General features: G+C 29.6%; 1 protein-coding gene across 1 annotated transcript in view; it reads right to left on the bottom strand.

The window, feature by feature from the left end:
- Nucleotides 1-26,686, bottom strand: part of LOC147074508 (uncharacterized) — a 385,978-nt gene extending 359,292 nt beyond the window's left edge. The window contains exon 1 of the mRNA XM_085943426.1: nt 25,726-26,686. Within this exon, the coding sequence (XP_085799552.1) occupies nt 25,726-26,663 (938 nt within the window). The 5' untranslated portion in view covers nt 26,664-26,686. The remainder of the gene's footprint in view (nt 1-25,725) is intronic.
- Between the last annotated feature and the right edge of the window lie 415 nt (nt 26,687-27,101).

Below are 27,101 nucleotides of genomic sequence, written 5' to 3'. Positions count from 1 at the left end.
TAATTGACTAGGTACTCGTACATGTTTTGAAATACCGGTATTGCAATCCTTATTCCTGAAGTAAATACATAGTTTATGAATGAGATTTTCAAGAATTATGTGTAGTATCAAAGCATAATATAATTATTGTAATATGCACGTACTGCATAAGTATTTTATTACAACAAACAGATTCTCCAATGGTAGCTGTATTTGGATTATGGAATGTTCAGAATCAGGAATGAACCCAGTCTCTCTCGCAAAACAGTGTAAGTGTTAGCATTCGGGTCACAACCTATACAACAATATGAATAAAACTCACGCTCGATTCTCACCCGCATTTGAAATGTACGTACCTACGTACAGGAAGAATTTAAACCTTACACGAAAAGGGTACTAGTCAATATAATAAAATTTGATTTATGGCTACAAATAAATAAACAACATATATATATGTGTTACTTAGTAGCGAAGGGTGGAGGTAGGCTATTAAGATCCGCCATAAATAGTGCACACTAAATTTTGTCAGTCATACGTATTTGTTTTCATTGAAATTAGACTACAATTTTCAGGTGGTGGTGGTTAGTTTTTAAAATTCAATAAAACCCTGCTAAAACTAAACCATACTAGATAATAGTAAAAAATACTAGTAAGTATATCTATAAAATATCTAAAAGTATGCAATTAAATCGTACATAGCGTTGAATATTTTATAAAAAAAATAAAAAATTTTATCTACCAAACTATAACCATTATAGTTTGGTTTAGGCAGGGCTTCATGAATTTATAAAAATGAGCAAACAATTAATATGTGTAATATATAAAACAAATAAGTATGAATGAAAAAGTGTGCACAATTTTGTTGTATCGCCTAAAGTATACCCAAACTATTATGATTTGTTTTAGGCATGGTTTAATTGATTTTTAAAAACTAAAAAATGTAAATAATAGTAGTATTATTTCAATAAAAACAAACAAGTATGACGAACAAAGTTTAATGTGCACTTTTATGGTGGATCTTATCAGCCTAGCTCCACCCTTCGCTACAGATTGTAACTATAAATAATATATATATGTAATATAAAAAATCGATAAAATCGAGTGTTTGATATTATATTATTTACTTATTTTTAATTTTATCTTAAAGGGAGTAATTGAACGATCAGCGTAGCATAGACAGCATATTTTGTAAAAAGTATTATTAACAAAAAAAACCAAAGTGCCAAAAAAAGGCGTAATATACAGGTAGAGCAGTGGCATTCAACGTGTGTACTGCAGCAGCTTGAATCGCCATGTGCGATTTCCAGGTGCGCCATAGGATAAATAAACAAAACCCTTCTTAAGATAAAACAGGATTGAAATAATAGATTTGTTCATTCTCCATATCCTTAAGCCCGTCATCTTATCTTCCAGTGAAGATTATAAGATAACAAATCCAACAACAAATTATTTTGACATATAATTATGATCTTATTGTAGCAATACAATCAAACCAAAGCTCACCTTACATAACACATTATTTGACTTATGCCATTTTCTTTCGAGCTTTCAATTGTTTAATGTGCCAACTGTAAGCCAAGCTGTGTATAAATGCCTTTTGTTATTTATGTTCGATATTAATCTGTTGGCCGAGAAGTAATAGTATGCTGTAAATTTCATAGCTCATAGGCTTGTTTGTAATGAAAGTAAGAAGGTAGTAGGTAGTTAAAATAATTGGAAGAAGTAAAATTTAGCTTTCCAAACGCTTTAACGAAATAACGTAGCAGGAAATAATTAAAACGTAAGCTTGGATTCTGATCATTGATTTTTGTGATGAAATGTATCAGTTCTTTCAAGTCCGAAAGACGAAGAATTTTATCGAAATCTAATCAACCAATCTACGATATTTGATTTATTTATGTTGGCAGGTATAATTATATTCAAATTAAAATGTATTTATTTTACATATAATGAACATGACAAATTATTTTTCAAAGCGTTCACGAAATGATATAAATTAGGTAAGTGTTAAGAATTTTTCAAATAAAAATACAGGGTATATAATGTGAGTCAATTGATGTGAGTAAATAATACAATAATAAAATATTTAAGAAAAATAAAAATAGGGCTATAAATCTACCATCACAATTACATCCAGGTAACCAATCCTAAACATTCAAATAGTAAACTGCAAATCATGTCAGAAAAAGAAATTGTACCTTGCAAAACTGCTTCAATACTTGCAAAAAAACAGTGGCATGATTATTAGTTAAGGGTTTTCAACAGAACTATAATAATTACGCATTAACGAATGCTCAGACCAGTGGTTCTCACGCAGCGCTCTGAGTCTCTCGCAGAGTCTATGCAGACGTAATATTTGAGTAAAATGTTTAAGGGATTAAAGTTGGTTTTAATCTTGCATGTTAAGTTGAAAAAAGAATATATATTTTTTTAAGTGAACTATATCTCACTGGGTAAAATTATCTTGTTCGCACATATGTGGCTGTACAACTCGCGTACTTAGATAGTGGACTATATAAATTTGGTATTAAATCATGATTATTGTTTTTCAAGAAAATATTGCATTTCATATAATATTAAAAAGTTTCGATACCCTCTTTTGATATTACGGCCCAACCTCCGCCATATTTAGATTAATAAAGCCTGAGCATAACTTTTTGCACAAGCAACGAGTGGTCGACTGCCATACTATTTATTGATAACGTACTTGCAAGCAGAGTTTGGTATTCTATAATGACTGAAGAGTATAAATAAGTTATTAGTTATTGTCATTTAGAATCGACTGTCAAATTGACAAACGTCCTAGTGTATTGTGATATTATTATACACAGAAGAAGTTTACTTACTTTGATCGTCACTTCCAATTATTAATAACACAGAACAACTATATCAGATAAACTCCAAGGTCTCCAAGATACGTTAAAATAATCTGAAAGAAATCTGAAACTAAGAATACTCCGATAAGTGAACACGACAGACGCGTTATTATGAGCACTCAATGACAATGACAGGACATCCCCAAAGACAACGGGAGGGGTGAAAAGGTAGGACCAGTCGTGAATGTATCGGCTTTCCTCTTCAGTCGGAAATGGCCCAACCCATAGCCCAAAACAGATGTCAATATAAATAACTCAAATGTTGAAGAATTAACAAAACTATTAAAAATTAACCATTATTATTAATAACATAAAACAAAATATTGGCCTCAATATATTATGAACATTTTTTTAAAACTGAGTGAAGACTAATTACAATTAGCAAGCACAAAAACTAAGTCATTTATCACCGATCATAGCTATTTTTCATTTAGTACTTACACCCACTAAAAAGCGTATAAATAAAACAGCAAAAAACTATGACATATTTGATTGCTACACGATTTATAACAATAAGCCGTAATTGAGTTTTACCTTGGGTAGATGATTGTTTACTTAGTAAGTCTTAAATTGAAAAAAAATAATGCCAGAAAAATATATACAGATCCTTAAAATAAATGATGAGAAATTTAATGAATATTAAGAACAAAATATATTTTTCAAAATAACAAATAATATAGTGTATTGACAGCAATTATATGTGTCTCAGCATATCGGATAATATAGTCTTACTAGCTGTTTGCGATTTAAAAGAGATCATGGGTGAATTAACATTAGTCAAATGCCTTATAAAGATACTAATTATTATTAACCTAACCTAACCGAACTGCGACATCAGTTAAGGGCTCCAAGAGAATTCGGAAACTTTCATCCGGAAGGTAAGTAACATCTTAAAACCATTTTGGTGATAGGCTAGGCAAGGTTAACGTGACCTTCATTTAAGTCATGTAGTGCTTATTTGAAAAGTTGAGTTTATTTAGGTTAAGATGGATTAGATTGATATTAGATATGAAGGAACAAAACTTGAAGAATTAAATTTTAACAACTGTTATAATAATATATTCTACTAATTATTGTTTACTCACTCCATTGGTGATGATAGTGCGTCTCTTAGAGCAAGATGTGTGGAGTGTCAAATTAAAAATTTAGCAAATTTCGGCAAATTTGGCAAATTAAAAATTAAAGATTTGGAGTGGCAAATTAAAAAAAAATGAATTGGAATTAATAACACTTTTGATGGTAGATTACGTGAAATTGCAAGAGAATTAATCAAGAATCTAGATTAACTGAACCTAGTTCAATTGAATTTATTACAAAGTTTTTCTTAACTCGTATTCTCATTTGTCCGGTACACATCTTGCAATCGATTTTTAACTAACTTCCCGACTAGCTAGACATTTAAAACTTTTAGAATATATCATAACACGATGCCAATGCATTTTTTAAAAAAAATATATAGCCATTTTTAAGTAGAATTGATTTCATTTTCAGTTAATTCTATTTTGTATGAAAAGTTATTTCAGAAGAAATTCAAAAAAAGTAAAACTATTATTGGTTGCTAAGTGGGTCTTAGCAACTAAATTATTTAATCTATACGTGCGTTACTATGGAAATATATATGAAGTGTCAAAATGACATTTCAGTATATTTATTCAGTATTTCTATCAAGTACAAATTATTTTGATCGATTTAAGCTAGTCAAGTCAAGTTTATATGATTCAACAGAAAATATAATAATGTTGTATATAAAAAGTTCTTTTTATCTTGTAATTATTATTTTGAAATCAAAACGATTCGACCAATTTCAAGATCGAAATGACCATATTATTAAGGGTATATAGAGTAGAGTTTACTATTCGTAGCGGTAGATAAGTTATCTGTATGTTCAGCGTTGCCTGTGTTACCACTAGATAAATAAAGACAATTCAAGTAAGTATGCTTTATAACGAAATATGCGGTGTGCATGTATTGTAAATTTGAATAGTCGTGAGTCATTCGTCTCTCTGCGGAAAATGTTTGAATATGGAACATTCGATAGCGGCTAGTAGGTATGTTTGAGAATGGAACGTGTCTCATTGAGTAGGTTTCAAATGAAAGCTCTATTACAAAAAGAAATTTAAATGATATCACATAAAATCAAAAAATGCAATTATTTTAACACTCTTTCAAATAAAGTTTGACATAACAATAATAATTTCTTTTACGTACATAGGCACATATGAAATCGTTCAAGTAATAATATATTATGTTAGTTGTAGAATATGGTTTAATATTATTGTTATCATTCATTTCAATAGAATTAAAATAAAGTCAGATTAGTACAATATAAATACAATATAAAACAGACAAATTAAGTCAACGTTAAAAAACTCAATAAATTATTGTTTTTAGATAAGAAATTAAAAATATCAATCTATTCATATCAGTAGGATTAAAAGAATTTAGCAATTATAAAACGAAATGAAATATATACCATGTTATTGTTATTCATTTAATTAATAACACGGCATGTATTCATCATTAATCTTTTTGATAAAAGTATTTTTTTTATAAAATTAATTCAAGATACAAATAACATTATAACTTTTGAAGTAGATACTAATATTCCTAGAACGATAATAACCTTTTAGCGTAGACATTTCAGAGATTTACATAATGAATGCTTTTAGATCTATTCTAAGCGAATCGTAACGAAATAAGATTAAGTGCTTTTTTAAGTTTATTCGAAACTCCTTTCGAAGGATTTAGATAAAAAAGATACTCATATGTTAGTTTTATCGCGTCCACTACTTAAATGTATAATATATTAAAAATGACATCATTCTTATGGTTTGGTAATTAATAAGATAATAATGTATGCACAATACTGAAGTCAAAAAATGACCACTGAATGATTTATATTAATTTACGACAATGATTATTCGTTTGTAAAAAAATATTTTTAAAATTGGAGAAAACATGTTTGTAAATATATAACATAAAACATATGAGTCCATTCTGGAAAATACTAATTATATAACATTTAATTGACAAGAAAAGTATTGTCAGATTCAAGTACAATTCACAGATGGGTGGGTAAAAGAATGCAAGACATTTTGATCAGTAAAATATTAAATTATATTTATATTTAACACACATAAATTTGAAAAACACTTTCGGAGAAAATATATTAAAACCAATAGAAAAAATCCTTTTTGAAAACAGTAAGCCACCTCGGCAGGGAATCGAACCCTGCATCTCCTGGGTTTACGCCCCCGTTCGTTGCATTTACCTCTGTGCTACAAGGCGACGTACTAATTGCGACAAATTTTTAACTATTGGCCTTCTTAATACCTACTCATCAGCGTTCTTCTAAATCAAGCTACTTTGTCAATCGGTTTTATCATAAAAAATATTAGAGAAATCCACGACGTCGGTTAGTAATTGAAGTTATAGGTATCTACTTTGATTTAATAAAACAAAAACCGATTGCCAAAGTAGCTTGATTTAGAAGAACGCTGATGAGTAGGTATTAAAAAAGCCAATCGTTAAAATTTGTCGCAATTAGCACGTCACCTTGTAGCATAGACGTAAATGCAATGGACGGGGCGTAAACCCAGGAGATGCAGGGTTCGATTCCCTGCCGGGGTGGCTTACTTTTTTCAAAAAGGATTTTTTCTATTGGTTATAATATATTTTCTCAGAAAGTGTTTTTTAAAATTATGTATGTTCAATAATCAGAATGGTATATTCTTAAATATTATGAATTATTCGTTGAATAAAAGAAATAGTTAATTATATTTATATTTAATAAAATAGTGCCATGTTGCAATAAATTTTCTCGTATTCACTTCAAAATTGAACTGGCTTAATCGGGTATATTATTTAGATTTAAGACTTATTAATTTCTACTTATAATAGCAACCGTGAACCCGTACGCTTTGGATTCACTGCCTAAAATAACGACTAATGAAAGGAAAACCAAATTAAAAGGAGGTAAACTGACTGCATATAATATGAAGATTAGAGCTATATAAGAAGGTAAGTAAACCCTTGGAAAGTTTCAGATACATAACCATGCAAAGAAACAATACAAAACTACCCGTTTAATTAGTTTGCATGGTAACATATTTCCGTTATTTTTCTTGATCGAAAATAACATGGATATCACTGGGGGGAAATTCCATAGATAAGGCGGTTATCTACAGTATTTGGTAACACATTCCAATTGGAGATTCTAATCCCATGCATTTGGAATCAAGTAAAACATTGCCATTCTAATATGAAGTATTCAAAAAAATATATTGCAGTACATAAGACTAGTTAGTAGATATCAATTTAACTATTATATTATTTATTTTTTAGTTAAGTGATATATAAGAATAGTCCTGCTGGTATTGGCAGGTATCAATAGTTATGACATTATATAACGTTGGGTTTATGTTGCCTTTTTTTATTGCAGTTTACAGCCAAACCGTTAACTACAACTTCACATGTTAATCAATTGCATCCATTCAATTTCTTTCGCGAAAAAAAAATACATTAACAATAATATAACATGCCTAGTTTGTACTAAAATATTATATTATTATCAAATAAACAAAATATGTAACACAATTTGAAATACCGCTATCGTGATATACAAAAAATAAATATCGAGTTATGAGACTCGCAGAATCGCAGGCAGATTCACAAATTAGCCAATTTAAACATACTGCTGGCAACATTGAATAAACGTAATAATTGTATCTGATACGGTAATTATCTAGTTCAATTTCTCACGCAATTAATCCAGGAAGTAAATGACCTAATATCACCTGAGACAAATTATTATCTTTCAAATAATATTTCGTATTAAATGTGACTGAATCTTGAAGTAGCTAAGCAGATAAATATAAGGAAAATAACATTTTTTATTTTATTTAAAAATATATAAATGGTTTGGTAAAAATAGTTATATGATTGCTATTTATTAATATGAGAAGATGAAATCCCACATCCTTTCTAAATTCTGATCATCTAAGTCTCAACGCTTGTTTATTAGTATTTCAATAAGACATATTATCAATTGAGTGGTTCATAAGCCAAGTAAACCAAGTCCATTCTGGTTAGTTTTGAGTAAACTAGGTTACAGAATTAGAAATACTCAAATATTATGTTTGAACCTAGTTTACTCAAAACTAACCAGAATGGACTTGGTTTACTTGGCTTATGAACCAATCAATTGTACAAATAGTGTAGAATTATACCTAGATAATTATGAGGTAAATTAACCGTGTCCTAATTGAAACGATTACCTTTAAAAGCATTGGTCGCAAATACACATACACATGAACATACATAATCTTGAAAAACACTTTCTGAGAAAATACATTATAGCCAACAGAAAAAATCTTTTATGTATTTTAAGTAAGTTAAATTTTTTATATTGGCTATAATATATTTTCTCAGTGTTTTTCAAAATTATGTATATAGAATACTGAAATGTCATTTTGACGTTTCATATTGATTTCCATAGTAACGCACGTATATATTAATAATTTAGTTGCTAGGACCCCCTTAGAAACCAATAATAGTGTTTAATTTTTTACGAATTTTTTCCGAAATAACTTTCCATACAAAACAGAATTAACTGAAAATGAATTCAATTCTGCTTAAAGATGGCTAAAATTAAAAGAATGCGTTGTCATCGTGTTCTGATATATTCTAAAAGTTTCAAATGTCTATCTAGTCGGGAAGTTAGTTAAAAATCGATTGCAAGATTTGGACAAACAAGAAAAAATTTGTACTGGACAAACAAGATTACGAGCTAATAAAAACGTAGTAAAAATAACCAAAAATATTTTATTACAAAATATTATGCAGAATGAATTTGGTTTGGATTCAAACTAATTAATATTAATTACAAGCAATGGAAAATTACCATAACAAAAAATCCTGGTTAGTAATCATTACTATTTACTACAGATACCAGCTGTCAACTGCTGATACGAGAAGACATTTTTAAAATAGATGAATATTTTTATAAACCACTTTTACTAATTGATTTAAATATTATTCATTACCTTTTGTATTTGGGTATACCAAAAAAGTAATAAATTATATTAAATTATTCGTTTATGATTTTTATGGCAATTAAATACCAGTCACCTGTATGTTGACGAGACGATGGGACTTTTAAAACACAAAGAAAACATAATTTATCAAACTCGGTTTGCAATTGGTGTATCATGAAATAATTATTATAATTACGAAAAAATACCCAAATTCATCAAAGTCGAGGTGTATTATTTATTAGGTGTTATAAATTCTGTTTGCAGGGAATATGGCATGGGTGTGAGATTTTTTTTTCAAGTGATATAGTAATGCCTACACATTAAATGTTAATTATTTAATTAATGCTTAAAATTGACCTTTTTTTCATTCATCAATTGTTAGTGAGCAGTATTTTAATTATATTATGTTCACCTCCACAATATCGTAAATAGTTGTATATAAATAAATCTACCTTAAAGATAGTGTTTTTAGACATGTTTTTTTATAAATATGTTTTACTTGTATAAAAATAAATACAAAATATTATGGCCATCTCTTCTCATGCATTAAAGTATGTGATACGTCTTAACCCATTTTTCACAACGTTTTTTTAGCTCGTATTCTTGTTTGTCCGGTGGTTGTTTGTGCAGTACATATCTTGCAATCGATTTTTAACTAACTTCCCGACTAGCTAGACATTTGAAACTATTAGAATATATCAGAACACGATGCCAATGCATTCTTTTAATACTTTTATCCACCTTTAAGCATAATTGAATTCATTTTCAGTTAATTCTGTTTTGTATGAAAAGTTATTTCAGAAAAATCCGTAAAAAGTAAAAGAATATTATTGGTTGCTAAGGGAAGGGGGTGGTCCTAGTAACTAAATTATGAATATATAAGTGCGTTACTATGGAAATCAAAATGAAATGTTAACATGACATTTCAGTATTCTATATTTGTTTGTTTGTTTGTTTTTTATTTACTTCATATCAAGTACAAGTTTGAGCATATTGAGCATAATAATTCAACAGAAAATTTTAAAACGTTGTATATAAAAAGTTCTTTTTATCTTGTAATTATTTTACCTGTTTTAAAATGTTAATCCTCAGCCTCTTAATTTATTAATACAAACATCTCCATTCTGTGGAGGTCCATATTATGATCCTATTAAGATCGGACATAGTCAAAAGAAGAATTTGAGGCTAAAATTTGAAGGCGGCGATACTACCTAGGGATGTTAGGCCCAATAGTCTGTTGCACATTGAACATAGTCTAATGAGGTTAGTCAAAAGACAATCACAACCACAACATGCTTTAAAATAATGGGTACTAAAGACATGGTGGGTGGTGAAGAAAAATATTCTAACTAATCCCTTTGTACTGTAAATGCAATTGGATGTATGAATAAACCAAGACATAAAGAGAAGAAAATATAATACATATTAACCCTCCCATTACTGTAATATCACTTTAGGTTACCCATCGCATTAAGCTTTAAATATTTCAGTTAATATGCACTTCGTCATATTAATAATTCGGTTATTTCTAGAATCATCAATATAACATCTAATTTAAATTTTAGTGTTCTCAAAATTGATAGCACTATCCAGTAAACGTATATAATTGTTAGATATCCGTCAGATTTCATTTACCTATCATAAATTATAAATGAACATTGCAAACTTAGCGTCGCATTCTATTACGAAAAAATTTATATAAAAGTAAATACGACAAAAAAGACATACCTACTCAATTGTGAGAAAGAGATATTTATAATTATTTTATAAATAAAGCAAATAGCAAATAATAATGTTGAAACCTTATTAGACATATTTATGTTCCCAAACTATGCACTTTCCTTTTACTTGTACAGTAACCCAAAGTAACATCATCGGAACGGACGGAATTTATTAGCGTAGTAAAGGGAAGGTTAAAGGAAGTAGATAGCATGAAAATAACTGTTTTGCGATAAAAACGGTGAAGGAACTAGTCAATGTATACCGGATCATATTCCATATAACTAGGCTAGCACAAAATATAAAATATTATAATATCCAAATACCTATGCACCAGTTAAAGAAATGCAAAAATTATAAATCATAAGGCAATAAATCCGGAGATAGAACTTAGCGATAATCATTAATCAGTTGTGTAGCCAAAGTTTATGATACTGGGAACCTAAGCCACTGATCTGAATCATATCCTGCCTGAATTATTGTCGTTGCAAGTTGTAATAGCCTATAAGGTGGCGTGCATAATGATATTGCTCGCAATATCAAATAGTATTTTGTAATGGTATTTCATTCATTAAAATTTTACAATGGATATTACACAGAAGACGCATCTATACAAATGTCACTTTAAGAACTCAACATTTTTTATTCAACGAATAATTCACAAGATTTAAGAATGTAACATTCTAATTATTGAAAATACATAATTTATTGTCGCCAATAGTAACTCAATTTGGAAAGCGATTCAGAGAGTATTAAGAGCCGTTAGTTAAAATTTATCGCAATTAAGTAATACGCATATAGCATAGTGGTATATATGTGCATGGGTACGAAACCCGAGAGATGCAAGTTCGATTCCTGCTGGGTGTCTTACTTTTTTCAAAAAAGATTTTTTCTATTAGTTAAAATGTATTTTTCAGAAGTGTTTTCAAAATTATGTATTTCATATACTTGTTAAAATTCTATTTAACAAAAAGTACATACTTAATATGTTGAATTCCATAACTGAAAAAATGACAATGTAATACAAAACCAACTTGTGGATTGTTTTTACTTAATACATATTACAATATTATAGGCCTAGTGATACATTTAAAAAACCATCTTTTTATGGTGAATTTATTTGGAATATTCTGGAGCTTGACAAAATTATACCACTATTGTAAAACAGTAATAGGTCCCTATTTACAGTAAAAACCAAACAATAATTCGATTCGTGGACCTATATGCGTACGAATACGACTACCATAATCATTATTAGAGATAGTATGATCATAAATTCTGGAAGTTTTAATGCAGTTAGGTACCACAGTTTTATACTCACTACGTATATGAAATGTGACATCAAACAAGTGAAAATAATAATAATTTGTGTAGTAGGTATGTACGAGTGTTTTTAAACGATCATGTTTTTTGTGACTACCAAAGTTACGAGTATCTATGTATATCTTACGCCGAATGTGCGAAATTAAATATTACATGAAATGGGCAAAATTTTGCCTAAATAATGAAAAATGCAAGCCCGTTGCCTTATTCATGAGTAAGACAAAATATCTGGAGAGTGCGTGAATTCGGCAGTAATTTTTCTGGCTAGTTCGTGCATTGGACAAATTAGATAGTAGCGCTACGGTGGTATTTTTTGCAACTAAACTAAATGTATCAAATGCTCATGCATTGGTCAAAATGTACATTTATAATTATCTATGTTCAAAATAGATAATCGCGCTCCGGTGGTGTTTTTTGCAACTAATCAAACTAACCAAATGTGTCAAATGTCATTGATTATAATATAAAAATATACCAATCAATAACTACAATGAGGTTTATATCCATTTACTATGCGCAAAAAAAATCTAGAACTATAATATGATAACGGAAGAATTTTATTGAAAGGTATTTTCGCGATTTGATTCGTGTTTGGGTATCAATCGTGCAATGGTCGATTTTATGTTTGTGATAGTTTGTTGACACTTGTTAGCTAACCTCAAAATAGACATTCAGTTGAATAATTTAATTCAGAATTACAAAACCTAACCTAACCTAACATAATAATATTATATTATGTCCAATTATAACTAATAAAACCATGCGTATTAAATTTACTTTTTCTTCTGTCATGTTGACAGTTCAAGAATTCTATACCCTGGCGAATTCATGTACTCAGCAGAAAATTTACCTAATTCATGAATAAGGCAACATGCTTGCTTATTACATGAATTAGCCAACATTTTGCCCATTTCATGTAATAGTCAATTTCGCACATTCGGCGTAACATATACAGCAATAAAGTCGTAGCAACTTTTGTATACGACGTACTTGATCGTTTCTAAACTAACAACACGTTGGCAAAAACGGTACGCCATGTGAAGTCTTTGCAGTGTCTGTTGACGCTTGTCGACAAACCAGATTTTCAACGTCGAGGAATTCAGCCTCGTGGTGTTGGATTCCTTGCATCGCTCGACTATACGATATTTCATATTTAATAGGCAACATTTTGATTGTCTCAGGTTCATTATTCACCGCTGGAGAAAGTAATCATTTATATTTTATGACGTTATGTTCTGAATACTGTTATATGTTTGAAAGCTCTCAATGGTTTATTTAATTATAATTGTTTTGTATACAATTTATTATTTTACTGTTGTATGTATTAAATGATCTTTAAAATTAATTCGTCAAATCTAAAATTATTGTTCTTAATACTTTGGACGCGGAAGACGCACACGGTGCGTAATGACCAGGCGGCCGATCGATGTAATTAACGTGCATTTTAAAGGGGGCAATTAAAATCTCATTATCTCTTCAGCAGCGAAAGCGTTAATATGCTCATAGCAGTGGCAAAGGGTGCAGGTAGGCTGTTAAGATCAGCCATAAATAGTTAACACTAAACATTGTCAGTCATACGTATTTGTTTTCATTGAAATAAGATTACAATAATTTACAAACGGTGTTAATTAGTTTTTTAAATTCAATTAAACCCTGTGGAACCAAGCCATAGTAAATAATAGTCAAAAAATACTTGTCTATCATCTAAATTTATGCAATTAAATTAATCACACATAATTTTGAATACGTTCTGGACTGACTAAAATGATGCTATCCTTCGCTTTTCCTAGGATCCGTCGTTTGGGCGTGGTATAGTGAGACGAATAAAAAGTAAACTGATAGTTAATTAGAATTCATGTTATGTCTAACAAATATATTTATAACTACTATTATTAAACTAAAGACACTAGATTTTGTAGGGTAAGTTGTTTTTACAATGATTGTAAAAGAAATAAAATAAAGGTAGGTATAACAGTAGAGAAAGAAAAATGACTGTAGATATAGAAAATTAAATACGTAGTACGGTACATAACATATTGGATTTTAGTTCTCAACTGTAAAAAAAAGATTAGATAAACTCTTAATATTATCTCGTAGTAGAATCGCGCTGTCATGTAAATTTGACTAACAGTGATTTTTTTAAATGATATGTATGTAGATATGTAAGTATATGGATGCCAAGAACTCTCTTGTAAGTGTATAGCCATTTGAGTAATGCAGTTTGCTAAAAAAAACACTGTAGATACTTTAGATAAGATGACAAACATTCATTACAAGTTAAAATATATAATATGTTATGCTATGCGGTACAAAATAAAATAGCATGGTTAACAATTTATTTAGATTTTGTGATTTTTCGTTTGCAGAGTCAGTGAAGCTATTTCAAATATGGAAAGGTTGGAGAATTCTTTCATTGCTATTTTGTTTTAAACTGACTATATTAAAGTTTTGAAACGGAAGTTAGATGTTAACCCAATTTATATGGGATATATCCGAGAGTACTCGTTTAAAATAAACGTTCAGCAAAACGTTACTGAACATTCAAGAAGATCCTTGGAGTGAAAAAAATCATAAGCTTTTCTCCTGCCAAAAGCTCTTCGTCAGATGGTTGGAGAATGATATGACTAACGAATTCGCAATATTATTATGTCCTTATGCCTAATTCTTTTTTGACATCTGCATACTTAGTATTTGTACCCACGGTGGCAGCGCGGCATAAGCGTTGGACCAGGGCTCGAAATGGAACGGAACGCACCGGAGCGCCGTTCCGGCTCGTGAAAATTGTAAAATTATCGCTCCGTCTCGTGGAAAAAAATATGTTGACCGTCTGAGCTAGATAGGCCATAGATAGAAAATCTGACACACTCATTTTTATAAAATACACATACGATTTGATGACTATGTAAATATCTTCAGAAAATTTGTCGAGCGCTCCGGTTTGTAAACTTTTCCATTTCGAGCGCTGCGTTGGACTATAAAACCGTGGCTCCCAGGTTCAAATCCTGGGTCTGGAAAGTACACATATTGTTTTTCAATTTGTGTGTATCAGGGTATGGACCTAATAGGTTGAGCAAATGACTGACATCCATTTCTCGTAAAAAAAATTAAATCTGTCAATACAAACTTCCACTCTGTGGAGGCTCATATGATCCTATCAGGATCGGACATGGTCGAAAAAAAAATATGTAATGTGATATGATATTATTGCTATAATATTATGTATGTCTAAAAGTTCTTCAATAAGTATTTCCAAAGATTAGTAAAGTTAAAGGTTTGCGTAGGTATATATAAAACCATATGTGTACTAGTACACTTCATTTTATCAATGATCAGTATTCCGTATCTTTTAGAACTCTTAAAAATCCGTTAGCTCAGATTACTCAGGTGTTTAACTGATATCATTTCCAAAACATTCCGTTCTCCAGTCAACGGTGTAATTTTATCAAAGAAGGTTATCTTCTATTGTTATATTACATTATGCGGCAGTTGAGTAACGCAATCCTTTCTATTGAAAAGTTTCTCCGACTGTCATCTCGGGCAATTTGCTACGCGGAGATGTTAACGCGTCTTTTTGCTATCGTGACTGACACGAAACCTGGTCTCCTATGTATGTGGGACTGAAGATGCTTTCAAGCAATCCATCATCCAGAGCGTTTGTTGCTGTTTTCCACATTTTTTAAATATATGTCTCTCAATATGTATATGTTTCAATATTGTATTTAAATTATTGTTATTGGCCGAAATAACCACAAGTTGTTGTGTTTTTCCCACTATACCCCGTGCAAGTATCTCGATAGCTAGATATTGTAATAGGTAGAAGCTGGAAGTCATATCTATTATAAAAATATCCTGCATATAAAATGTTGCCAAACCTACATCTATCGCGATCCGGGTTATAAGGTTTTCTCATTTCAACTATTGATACAATATTGTTCATCACTCGAAAAATTCTTTACAACTATCATTTTGTGTGTTGTTTTAATTAGTGTTGTTAAAATTTAATTTTTTGATTTTATAACAATATATCGGATGTCAAAATGATGTAATTATAGCATCCTAATATATATTTATATACTAATGACAAAGAGGTAGATGTAAGATTTTTAGACTTTATATTAAACAGTAGTACCTTATTTAAACTCATAAAATACTTAATTAGTTGGCCATTAGATATAATTAGCATGATATTTAAATGTGGTAATTAATTAGGTAGATGTATGGTATTATTATGTAGAGGAGTATGATATAGACCCAGCCCAATTTAAATATATTTGTGTGACAAAAATGGTAGAGTTAGGAACTTAGACCCTTCAGAATATCATTAGGCTTGGCATTTATATTAAATTCAATTCAATTCAATTTTAATTTATTTTACATATTGTGGACATTACAAATTATAAGTTTAAGACGTTCACAACATGACATTTAGAAACAAATAAATATTATTAAAAAAGTATTATGTAATATTGTAATTATGCAATATTAAGTTATTCTATAGTATAAATGTGTAAATACAAAAAATATGAAGTATATAGGTACAAGGAAGTACACCGGATGAGTTAAGCAGACCCTATTTTAAGAATTTATAAAATAACGTCCACCTATACTCATTCTCACGTAGATGGAACATATCAACATCCGAAGAAATTTGGTTGAACAGAGTTATTGCTCTACCAATTGGCATCACCAATGGCAGGTTAGTTCTGCTCCTCGGGAGAACAAACAACTGATGCTCCCGATTTCTAAGATAGTTATCAGGGACACACAAGTCAATATTACCAAGAATGGCAGAGTTCTCATTCACACCACGTATTAGTCGAAAAAAATACGTGGCCAAATATTGATATCTTCTAGCACTTAAACTACAGTATGTTAGCATACCTAAGAGAAAGTCAGTTGGATAAACCCACGGATAGTATCCATATAACCTCAAATAAAGGAGTCTCAAAATTTCTTTTGAACTCGCTCCACCATAAGGTCATATTTCAACTGATGCGGGGCCCAAACAATCGACCCACTCTCAAGCCGGCTTCTCACTAAGGAATTATAAAGAATTTTTAATACAGTAACATCCGAAAAGACCCGGGAAGTACGCAAGACGAAGCCCAACATTTGTAGCGCCTTTTTACAAATGATAGCTATATGACCACTAAATGACAGCTTACTGTCAAACGTAATGCCAAGATCCCTTACAGATGGTATTCGCGAAAGAACTCTGCCATTCATCGAATATTGGAAAAATAATACACGCGAGGCTCTGGTATATAGATTGTATTGAAGTAAAAAAACTTGTGAAGTATAGAATTTTTGGCACTTAGACCCTATAAACTTTTAACCATTCAAATTATCTATAACATTTATCATCATTATTTTTATTTTTAAAGATTTCGTAGTCCTGGTCGATGCATCTAATTTATGTCAATCTAACAGCAAAATAATAATCTATGTAAATTGTTCTCTCTACATAGGTACCACTGTTTAAAGATTGTTTTGTAACCTCTGATCCATGTATCCAGGAGGTATTTTCTGACAAGCAGATGAGAGCAAATTGCCTTGCTAAGTATTTTTTTCAATTTTTATTCGTTCCTATAGCATGCGATGTGTTCAAAGAGTACCACCGTACATACATATTATACGGTCATGTGAAGTAAGCAAGTACTTTAATAATTGAACAGAAAATAGAGAAATCGCGTGCATTACATTGAAAATAAATGTTCGGTGCCATAGACAGATAAATAAACTGTACAACTTTGAAGAGATTTACAGTTTTTTGTCTAAGTTTTTTTTTTATTTCTTAATAACAACTCTCTGATGATTCGGAAAACTACACATGCGTGTATGTAAGTACGTTTCGTCGCGAGATATTATTATCATCTAGGTGCGTGTTTTTTGAAATTTAAAAACAATTAAATTTTTACTACTTATCCGCTAAATTGTGTGAAAATAGAAATAATAAAAACGTAATTACTTTTATCTCTTGCATGAAACTAAAATTTTAATGGTTATATTATTTCCTGTCATTTAATGTGATATTATTATTATAGGTAAATCGCAATTTCCTATGCATAATATAATATCTAGCAAAAATATCAACTTTTTAGTAGAATTCTTTTAAGTAGGTATTCCTGTAAATTTAATTAAATTAAATTAAACACATAATATGCTTACTGTCTCTACTTATAACGGTCTTTCGTTTGACTAAAATAGGCTGCATATCAGTTATTTTAATGTATTTCAATGGTAGCACTGGATGATGTGACATTTTTATCTAGCGATACGATGTTTCATCTTCTTGTTTTCCATTTTCATATGTTCACTATTTTAATTGTTAAATCCTTGTGCGTTACGCCCAACAAGCATATTTTTACACCGCGTTGTGTATACAAAGGTAACCTAACAATCTAAAAAAAATGTCAATTTTAAACTAATAAAAGTTTTAATTGAACCAAGTGAATGATATTATAATTCTCAAACAAAATTAAGGTGTAATAGAATAAATTGTGATACGTCATGTAGCTGGGATTTTTTTAAAATTGTAAAAATATTTATAATATGAATAGTGGTTACCTAATTATTGAAATATATTGAATTACAATATATTATTACTGATATTTTCTCATCTTGGTTTGTGTAAAAAAAAAAGCAAAAATATGAAGTCTAAATTTCATCTCCAATCTTTAAATTCGTATTATTCAAATATTTTGAATTTATACCTATTTATATAAAAATATTTGTATTAAACATAATGTGATCTTTTCGTGGAGTTATATCGTATAATATATTTAAAGTGGTTTCCATAGCGAGTTGAAGAGATACTTATCGTAGGCAGAAATTTATGCGTCGACAATGAGGGCTAATCGACTTCGAGATCTCTCAAATGCCTACTGAGACGTCGTATTAAATAGAAGGCTTTATACGAGAAAAAATTATACATACAGCCTACAATCTACATAACAAATAAGGCCACTTTGTCCAATTTCATTTGGATATTATTGTTAACTAATAATGTACAAACAAGTCATTGTTGGATATTTTTTGTACTATTAAGATAAACGGTTTTGTGTCTATCATTTTAAAATTGAATATTTAAAATTAGCTTATATATTATGTAAATAATTTTAATAATAATATAATAACGTATTATTCTTCATCTATGTGGACATCATAGCTAAGTGTCGTGACTTTTTCAGTCTTGGCTCCACTCCTTGAAATATTCATCAGCACGCAAGGCCTGTGTCAGTAAAAATCCATGGCACTTTAGATGGAGCCTTTCCAATGATACCAAATGATAATACCACACCTTATTACAGATTGTATTAACTATACTGAAAGTCCTGATATATTCATATTGGAAAAACAAGAGTTTTTATCAGACGTTTAATCGTGTTGGTAATAATATATCTGCTAGGTATTTAATTTAAGTCTCGAAAAAATATTAAGCGTAGATAAAAACTAACTTTCTTCAATCCTTTTATTTGTCAATTTATTCATGGTAAATATTAGATAAATTAAAACACAATAATATGAAGTACTTATTCCATATAATTTTATACTAATCAGATCCGATTTCATGCCTTTCAATGAGACTTTTTCTACTGATACCCAAAACATAATATACGCTAATAATGATGAAATTGTTTCTGATTATTATTAAAATATTATAGAGTAAGTAATACATATTGTGTTTTATTTAATTTAATAAACACTAAGTGCATATTTAACATTTGAATTCCAGTACTTTTTGCGATTTTTTAGAAAAATATTTTGTGGATTCCAATAAAAAATTACAAATTAAATCTACTTCTGTAACTTATATTTTAATTGTCTGTTGTTTTTAAAAGACACGATAATCCATAATATAAAATATTATTTGTCAGGAAAAAGTGGTCAATCCTAATAATTTATGGTTTTGTAATGTCATAATAATTTTAAAAAAAATCAACATTGCAGTGATGACGGAATAGCTATTTAAAATTATAATTATTATGTATATGCTAAAATTTCAAGGTTAAAAATAAGGATTTAAATGAAGAAAATTCAACTATATATAAATATATTGCCTAATACATGTGTTTCATCAAAATAATCATATTCTAAACCAAAACTTCTCTATCATTAGCACAGTGTGCAACTTACTATCTCTACGACCCAGGCCTGGGCAAACTGCGGCCCGCCAAGAATATCTATGGTGCCCGTGAGCTTTAATCGTATTTCTTAAAAAAAGTATACTTTTTCTACATTTTAACACTTTTTTAAAAATAAAATTTGAATATATATGAATTACACCGTCGAGAATAAATCTGAAAATTTCACAACACTCTTAACTTGAAAATGTTGGTTATTTTTTGATCAACTTATATAATATGTGAACAAATATTTTCAATTATGAATATCAATTAAAACTCTTTACGATCAAGCATCATCAATGAACATTTACAAGAAGTTTTAAGAATCTTCAAAATTAACACCTGAATTTTTTAAAAAAATTGAAAAATGTAATACATTTTCATTTCCCTTTTCTCATTAAATTGTTGGCTAGTAGAGAATCAATTATATTTTTATGTTGAAATTCATTTTTCACGATAATAAATAATGTTTGTGTAAATATAGTATTTTACTTACGACCCATCGTTCATTTTATGTTCCTAATGTGCCCTTTCATCCAAAAACTTTGCCCAGGCCTGCTCTACGCCATGATATACTGTACAATATGCACTACATAAAAATATTTATGTTAATGGATAGTTTATTTTTATAGTAATTTTATCATTATTAGTTTTTTAACGTTTTATTCAAATGTTACTCGAGTATCACTAAACTATTAAAAAGATCCAAAAATGTGTTTTAAGTGGGTTTTTATTAGTATTATGTATTTTTTTAGAATCGTGCAAATAAAAATAAATGATGTGCTAAGCCTTTAGGAATTAAGTCGTTAAATGCTTAAAATGGAAATTCGACATTATCGTTAGTTACTTTAGAATATACTAAAGTCTTAAGTTGTATTTGTTCATTCTATAGACATATAGTATTAATTTGTACTGTCGTAAAATAAGAAAATATTTGAAGATTATATGCATCTTTGTTTTAAAGACTGTTATTTTTCATTAAATGTATAAGAAATTTTTAGTGATATATTTAATTTAAAATATATTGAATTCAAGGAAGACAGACTTAATGGGAATTGAAATACATAACGGATGTGGAGTAACAGGTAACCGATCTTGAGTGTGGAAGTATATGGGATAAACTTAAGCACGTGTCAAAAATACGTCATTCTAAACTTGTCATTCGTTCTGACAACTGCTCTTGGATTATACACTGACGTTCATTAAAGTTTATTCATTGCACGTTTATAATGTGTGTTTCATTTTTGTAGGACATTCACATTCAAAAATCTGCTTCAAAATGTAGTGTATTGGGGTATAGCCTATCTGAGTTATATTTATTAATCTGTTCTATGTGTAGCAACTACTGAACGTCAGATAATTTAGCTAACATCTTAAAAAAATGTCGTTTCAGATTACACAAAGAAAATAGGATTTCAGATAAAATTATTTCACATCTATATAGGGTTTCTCAAAACTAATATATAATATTTACTTCTCAGCAAAGCATATGGGTGTAGTGTTTGCTTATAAGCTTGAGTGGATAATACATTAACATTTTGTATTTAGGTACTATGAATGTGTATTAATAATTTGCTCAATTCATTGGACACTTGATTCATTGCACTGAATAAATCACATTAAAAAGAAATAACACAGTAATACATCACAAACGCATTATAATCTATTCCACAGACATCACGAATTTCCATAAAATCTATGTAGGGAGAGACAGCATACGTCGTATGAAATTGTTTCCACTTTGTTCTTAACTGGGCTACTATGTCAAACAGTTTACATGGAGTACATTTATATTTCTAGGATATTATGGTCAAAGTATCATGTATGTGAATACCAAATGCTATCATATTGATATTTAGGATGTGAAAATAATATATTATAATTTAAATGTATTATAATCTTTCATTAGATAAGTAAATCTTAATATTGGATTACAATATGATCGTATTAACCCATCTATTAGGTATCTATTAGATACGGGATGGAAGTATTATCTAGTTAAGTAATTTAATTTTTTTGGTGGTTTTTTCCTACACATTACATTATATTTTAAAAACTAAATCATTTCATGAATCCAGCAAGATTTAGAGCATTTAACGTCCGTCTCGTGGTATTATATGTAAGATGTATTTGTCCAGTGCTTATCTACTTTCCGAACAATAATAATCTATATTTAATAATATTATCATTTAACGAGATTGGCGGCCACATGACACACTTTTGCTTTCTTTATAAACTTTTGTGTCTTTTATTATCTTTAAATCTTATGTCCAACATGCGCTATCTAATTATATAAATGTTGATATATTATCAAGTAATTATTAAAAATACGTTAAGTATACAAATGTAACTCTAAATTCTAATACTTTAATATTCTATACCATACACTCATACAGCATTACCTAATATGTTATATAAGGAAAGATCAATGATAGAAGTAGCAGAGTACGAGTATCTTACGAATGTAATGATACAAGTTATAAAGCTTTACTGAAATGTTCTGGGTAACGAATGATAGAGCAAAAATCACCCTGATGGCAACCGACCTCCGCAATGGATGATGATAACACGTAAACAAATGTAAGTATGTTATCAAAATTTCCTAAGCATCCGATCCTAAGAAGACAAAATGGTTGGAGGTTGCATTAAAAGATTTATGTTTTTACGAGAAATACATATTAGCTATTTGATCAACCTATTAGTCAATACATAGACAAATAACATGTCATTTTTTTACCAGATTCCTGATTCGAGATCGGGACCCACGATATTATAGGCCGACACGATACTGATCGGCCATTATAGACGTTAAATAATAATTTTCTGCTATACTTAACTACTTCGTTAATTATTGAGACCGAGTTATTCAATTTTGAATTCGACTCTGCTTATTTGACAATAATTATAACTCTAAAATTAACGTTTTTTTAAAATTCATATGAATTGTTATTGATATTATAATGGCATCTATATTTAAAATATTTTTTTTAAAATAGCAGCACCATAACAGTCTAATAATAGAATATGATGTAATATTCATGTGAGTTTATAGGCGATGTAGAGATGTGAATATGCTTTTCAATTTACTTTTTAGATAACCATCCATTAGTAAGACAGTATACATTAGGGATTGCAATACGGCATCACAGTATTTTTCAATACCGAAATACCGGTTTTAAAAATCAGACAATACCAATATATTCGGTATTGAAAGAGGACATAATATATTTTAATTAACATAAAAGGTTTAATATGACTGTATTTTTTTTGCCTCATTACGTGATGTCTGGTTTACTACCGTTGCCCTTCGACGTCCTTGGTGACCAACAGTAATACGTGCAGATTTGCGAAATACATTTACATTATATTTTGTAGGTGCTTCCCTAATTTTAAATTTATTCAAATGTTTTGCCAATCGTTAGCGGGTTTAAGAAGTTGTCAGGTTTTTTTTTAGATTTATCTTAAAGCGCGGTTAAATACTATTCATTTATATTATAATCATCAGTAACCTCAGCCCTGATAGCGGATATTTCATAATCGAATAATAATTACGTATAAATTAATAATGGATTTGCCCATGCCTATTTTTTTCATTTTTATCTATCAACAATAATGGAGAAATTTAATTTTTTTGAACAAAAAAGTGAATAATACTGTGCATGGTTTTTTATGGGATAAAAGTAAATAAATTGCTACGTGTAAGAGTACAAAAAACTAATACCTACAACACTAGGTGGAATTACCAGTTAATTTCGTAGTCACATATACATCTACTATAAGAACACTTCATAATATAAATTTATTGAAAGATCATTCGAAAAAGAAAGTGCAAATAGTTCAACTACTCGGTATTTATAAACATTGGTATACTATTATCTTTACATAATTTTAAAATTTAACATAATATGTAGGTACACAATATTTAGATATTTTTGCTATAAAATATTTTAAAGAGATTTTACATACATATTTATTGGTAAATACTTTTGATTATTTCCATATATTTCACGAATACTGGTATTCAATAGTAAATACCGAAATACCGGTAATGACATTTTGATTCGGTATTGCAATCCCTAAGTATACTATCTACCTACTAATAATAATATACATAGCACGTTCTTAGTCCCATAATGTTATCTTATATTGGCTATCTGAAATCGAAATGTTGCTTACTATAAAATAAATACTTAACGAACTAAGAATTTTATTAAGAATAAAAAATATTCCCATAGAAAACGGGTAATGGAATTTAATTAAATTGTGTTTTAATCATTTGATTAAGATTGTAGACTAGGTGAAATTTATTGATTATAGATTTATCAGAAACAACATACATTAGTTTATATAAAATATTAAGTGTGTACTGAGTTGAATGCTTAGAAATGATTCTAATATAAATTGATAGATAATGACGATTAAAAATAATACAACTACAAAAAGCTTTCTCTTTAAATGTGTCGATTAAAGCAGTTTAACTGATAGTTATAATTAATTTAATAAGATAATATGATTATCTTAATGTATTGCTAAGTATATTTTAAATTTTGATTACTAATTGAATATATACTATTTCCCACCTTTCTAATACTTTTAAAATAATTTATTACATATATTAATACAATGTAGTTTCTGGTATGCGTCTCTCGTCTTAATCGTGTTCTGTTTATGTATTATAGAAATGTGCGTAGTGACAATAATAATTTATACAATTAAATAATATTATGTTTGTTACTTATAACGATATACTTACGTATATTATCTGATTAAGTCACAAATTATGCACATTTTTAATTAATTAAACGAAATAGTATTAATTCAAGATATCTTTTAAAAGAAGAAATACATTTCAGATTGATATTTGAGTAAGTTCTGATGATTGATACAGGATCACATCGACTGTGTTTAGGAAAAAGGGCGTAACCCTCGATTTTTCTAAAAGTGCTTTTATTAAATATTAACAATGTATACAACTAAATACACGTTCTATAAAAAAAAGTAAGCCACAGATGCCGAATTATTAACTAAATTTAGGTTTTAATTGAGCTTTAATTAAGTTTTAATTTAAGGAAAAAAAAGCATTTACCCTCAATTTTGATGATTTTTGTGGAAAAACTTCTTTATTTATTATTAGATCGAAAATTAATTACACAAAATCATCAATCATCATGCACACAATATCTGTGCCATTTTTTTTTTTATATTAAACCAAAATCATTCAAAAATTGCACCTCCTGTAAAATTTGTTCTGTGAGTGTTACGCCGTTTTTCCTAAACACGTTTGACATGTAGAAGGCCGAAACTTGAACGAACAGCCTCACAAAATACAATCTTGACCTCCATGCTAGTCCAAGTTAGCTGAATGCAGACTCCGCTGAACCCTTCTGAGAACCTCTAAACCAAAATCCGCCCCGTACCACACTCGGTTTTAATCGAGCGTATACCCATGCGGATTCCATATTCACTGGAAAGATCATCGGAAACTGTGGCAACTAAATATTTAAATCTGAACATCAGCTTGACAGGCAGACCAAAAACACATAGAACAATGTCTAAACGCTATTATAAATACATATTGGTGATAATTTAATCATTATATATTCTAAACAATCTTATCAAATAATTTTTGAAAATATAAATAATTATTAATTTAAAAAAAATACTCACTCATTGCATGGTTTGACAGCAGTTTGCGTGACAGTCACCATGGTTGTCGTCATCCCCTGCCCGTCCATATAATCCAAAGCACTGTCACCAGGAGTGAGAATACCACATATTCCTTTCCTATCCCTCGCACTACCACTAGCACTCACGTAACCCTCGTTATCACTTCCAAACTGTCTTCTATCAAATGTCAGAGCACCTTCAGGGGGTGAACTCTGGATAGAAGTACGTTTGTATTTAACATTAGCATTGACAACACCTTCGGAATTGATAGTAGCCTCTTCAGTAACAATAACAGCACTTCCGTTTTTACACACAGTTGTAGTACTCCGTTCAAATTTCCCTCCATTATGCGTAGTCGGAAGTATTAATGGTTGTGACGTAGGTCGTCTATTATGTCTCTCAACTTGTTCTAGTGCAAAGTTACTATTATTATAACCAATATTACTATCAATATTATTAATATTTTCTACGTAGTTTGTAATAGTGTTATTTTGTACATCGTTTCTTGGAGGTATTTGAAGTCCATTGTGTGGTCTAGGACTTGGTGTTTGTGGAGAACCAGTCTGAAAACCGTACAGCGTTTCTGGACTTGTCCCAAATAAATACGGGTCTTGATATGCGTACAAATTTGGGCTTGGTATTTTAGAAGCCGTTTTTCTTTTATGTTTAACTCCATTTGTAATTAAACTTGGGTCATTAGGGGTAGTTTCTGTTTGATTCCCTAACATAAAGTCATCTGTAAGTTCGGTTATTTGCACTCCGTTTGTTTTGACAGGTGTATGGCCAAAGTTTCGATTTCCCGTAGTTTTTCTTCCGTATAAGTGTCGATAGTACTTTTCTTGGTCTCCATACATCCAACACACTTTCCACCATTGTTTGCACATTAAGATATTGGCGGAGCTCGCTTGTTTGACTTGACGGTTTGCGGTTGCAGACATCTTGATTTTTCATTTGGTTCACTGTTGTAGATTGTTAATTAAAATTTTCACGTTTTCTTCACTGTTTCAATATCTGTCAATTTGTATATTATTTAAAAATGTTATTCTTTTGGTTGAAGTCTCTCGATGACACTAAAAATATAGATTATGTTATATATTGGATTGATTTGAATTAAATAAGCTAATTGTTTAATACCTTGATTCAAAATCACGTTATCATGATCTTACTCTCTACTGTCTTGTCAATTTATGGCTACGGCCGTATGTTGTAGCTTAACTACTGGGGAATGCCAAAAGAAATGGCGTATTTCAAAAAAACACTACCTTATTCTTAGGTCAATAATTATTGTAAAGCAATCGTAAGATTATTCGTAGGATATTTATCACATTTAAATAGTCAAAAATATAGCTTATAATCAGTATCTTTAAAACTATCTT

Source organism: Rhyacophila brunnea, unplaced genomic scaffold (assembly GCF_057557595.1).
Source record: "Rhyacophila brunnea isolate RB1 unplaced genomic scaffold, BYU_Rbru_1.0 scaffold_16, whole genome shotgun sequence".
Classification (NCBI taxonomy): domain Eukaryota; kingdom Metazoa; phylum Arthropoda; class Insecta; order Trichoptera; family Rhyacophilidae; genus Rhyacophila; species Rhyacophila brunnea.
The sequence above is the reverse complement of the archived record's forward strand: the minus strand, read 5'-3'. Positions and strand labels throughout refer to the sequence as shown.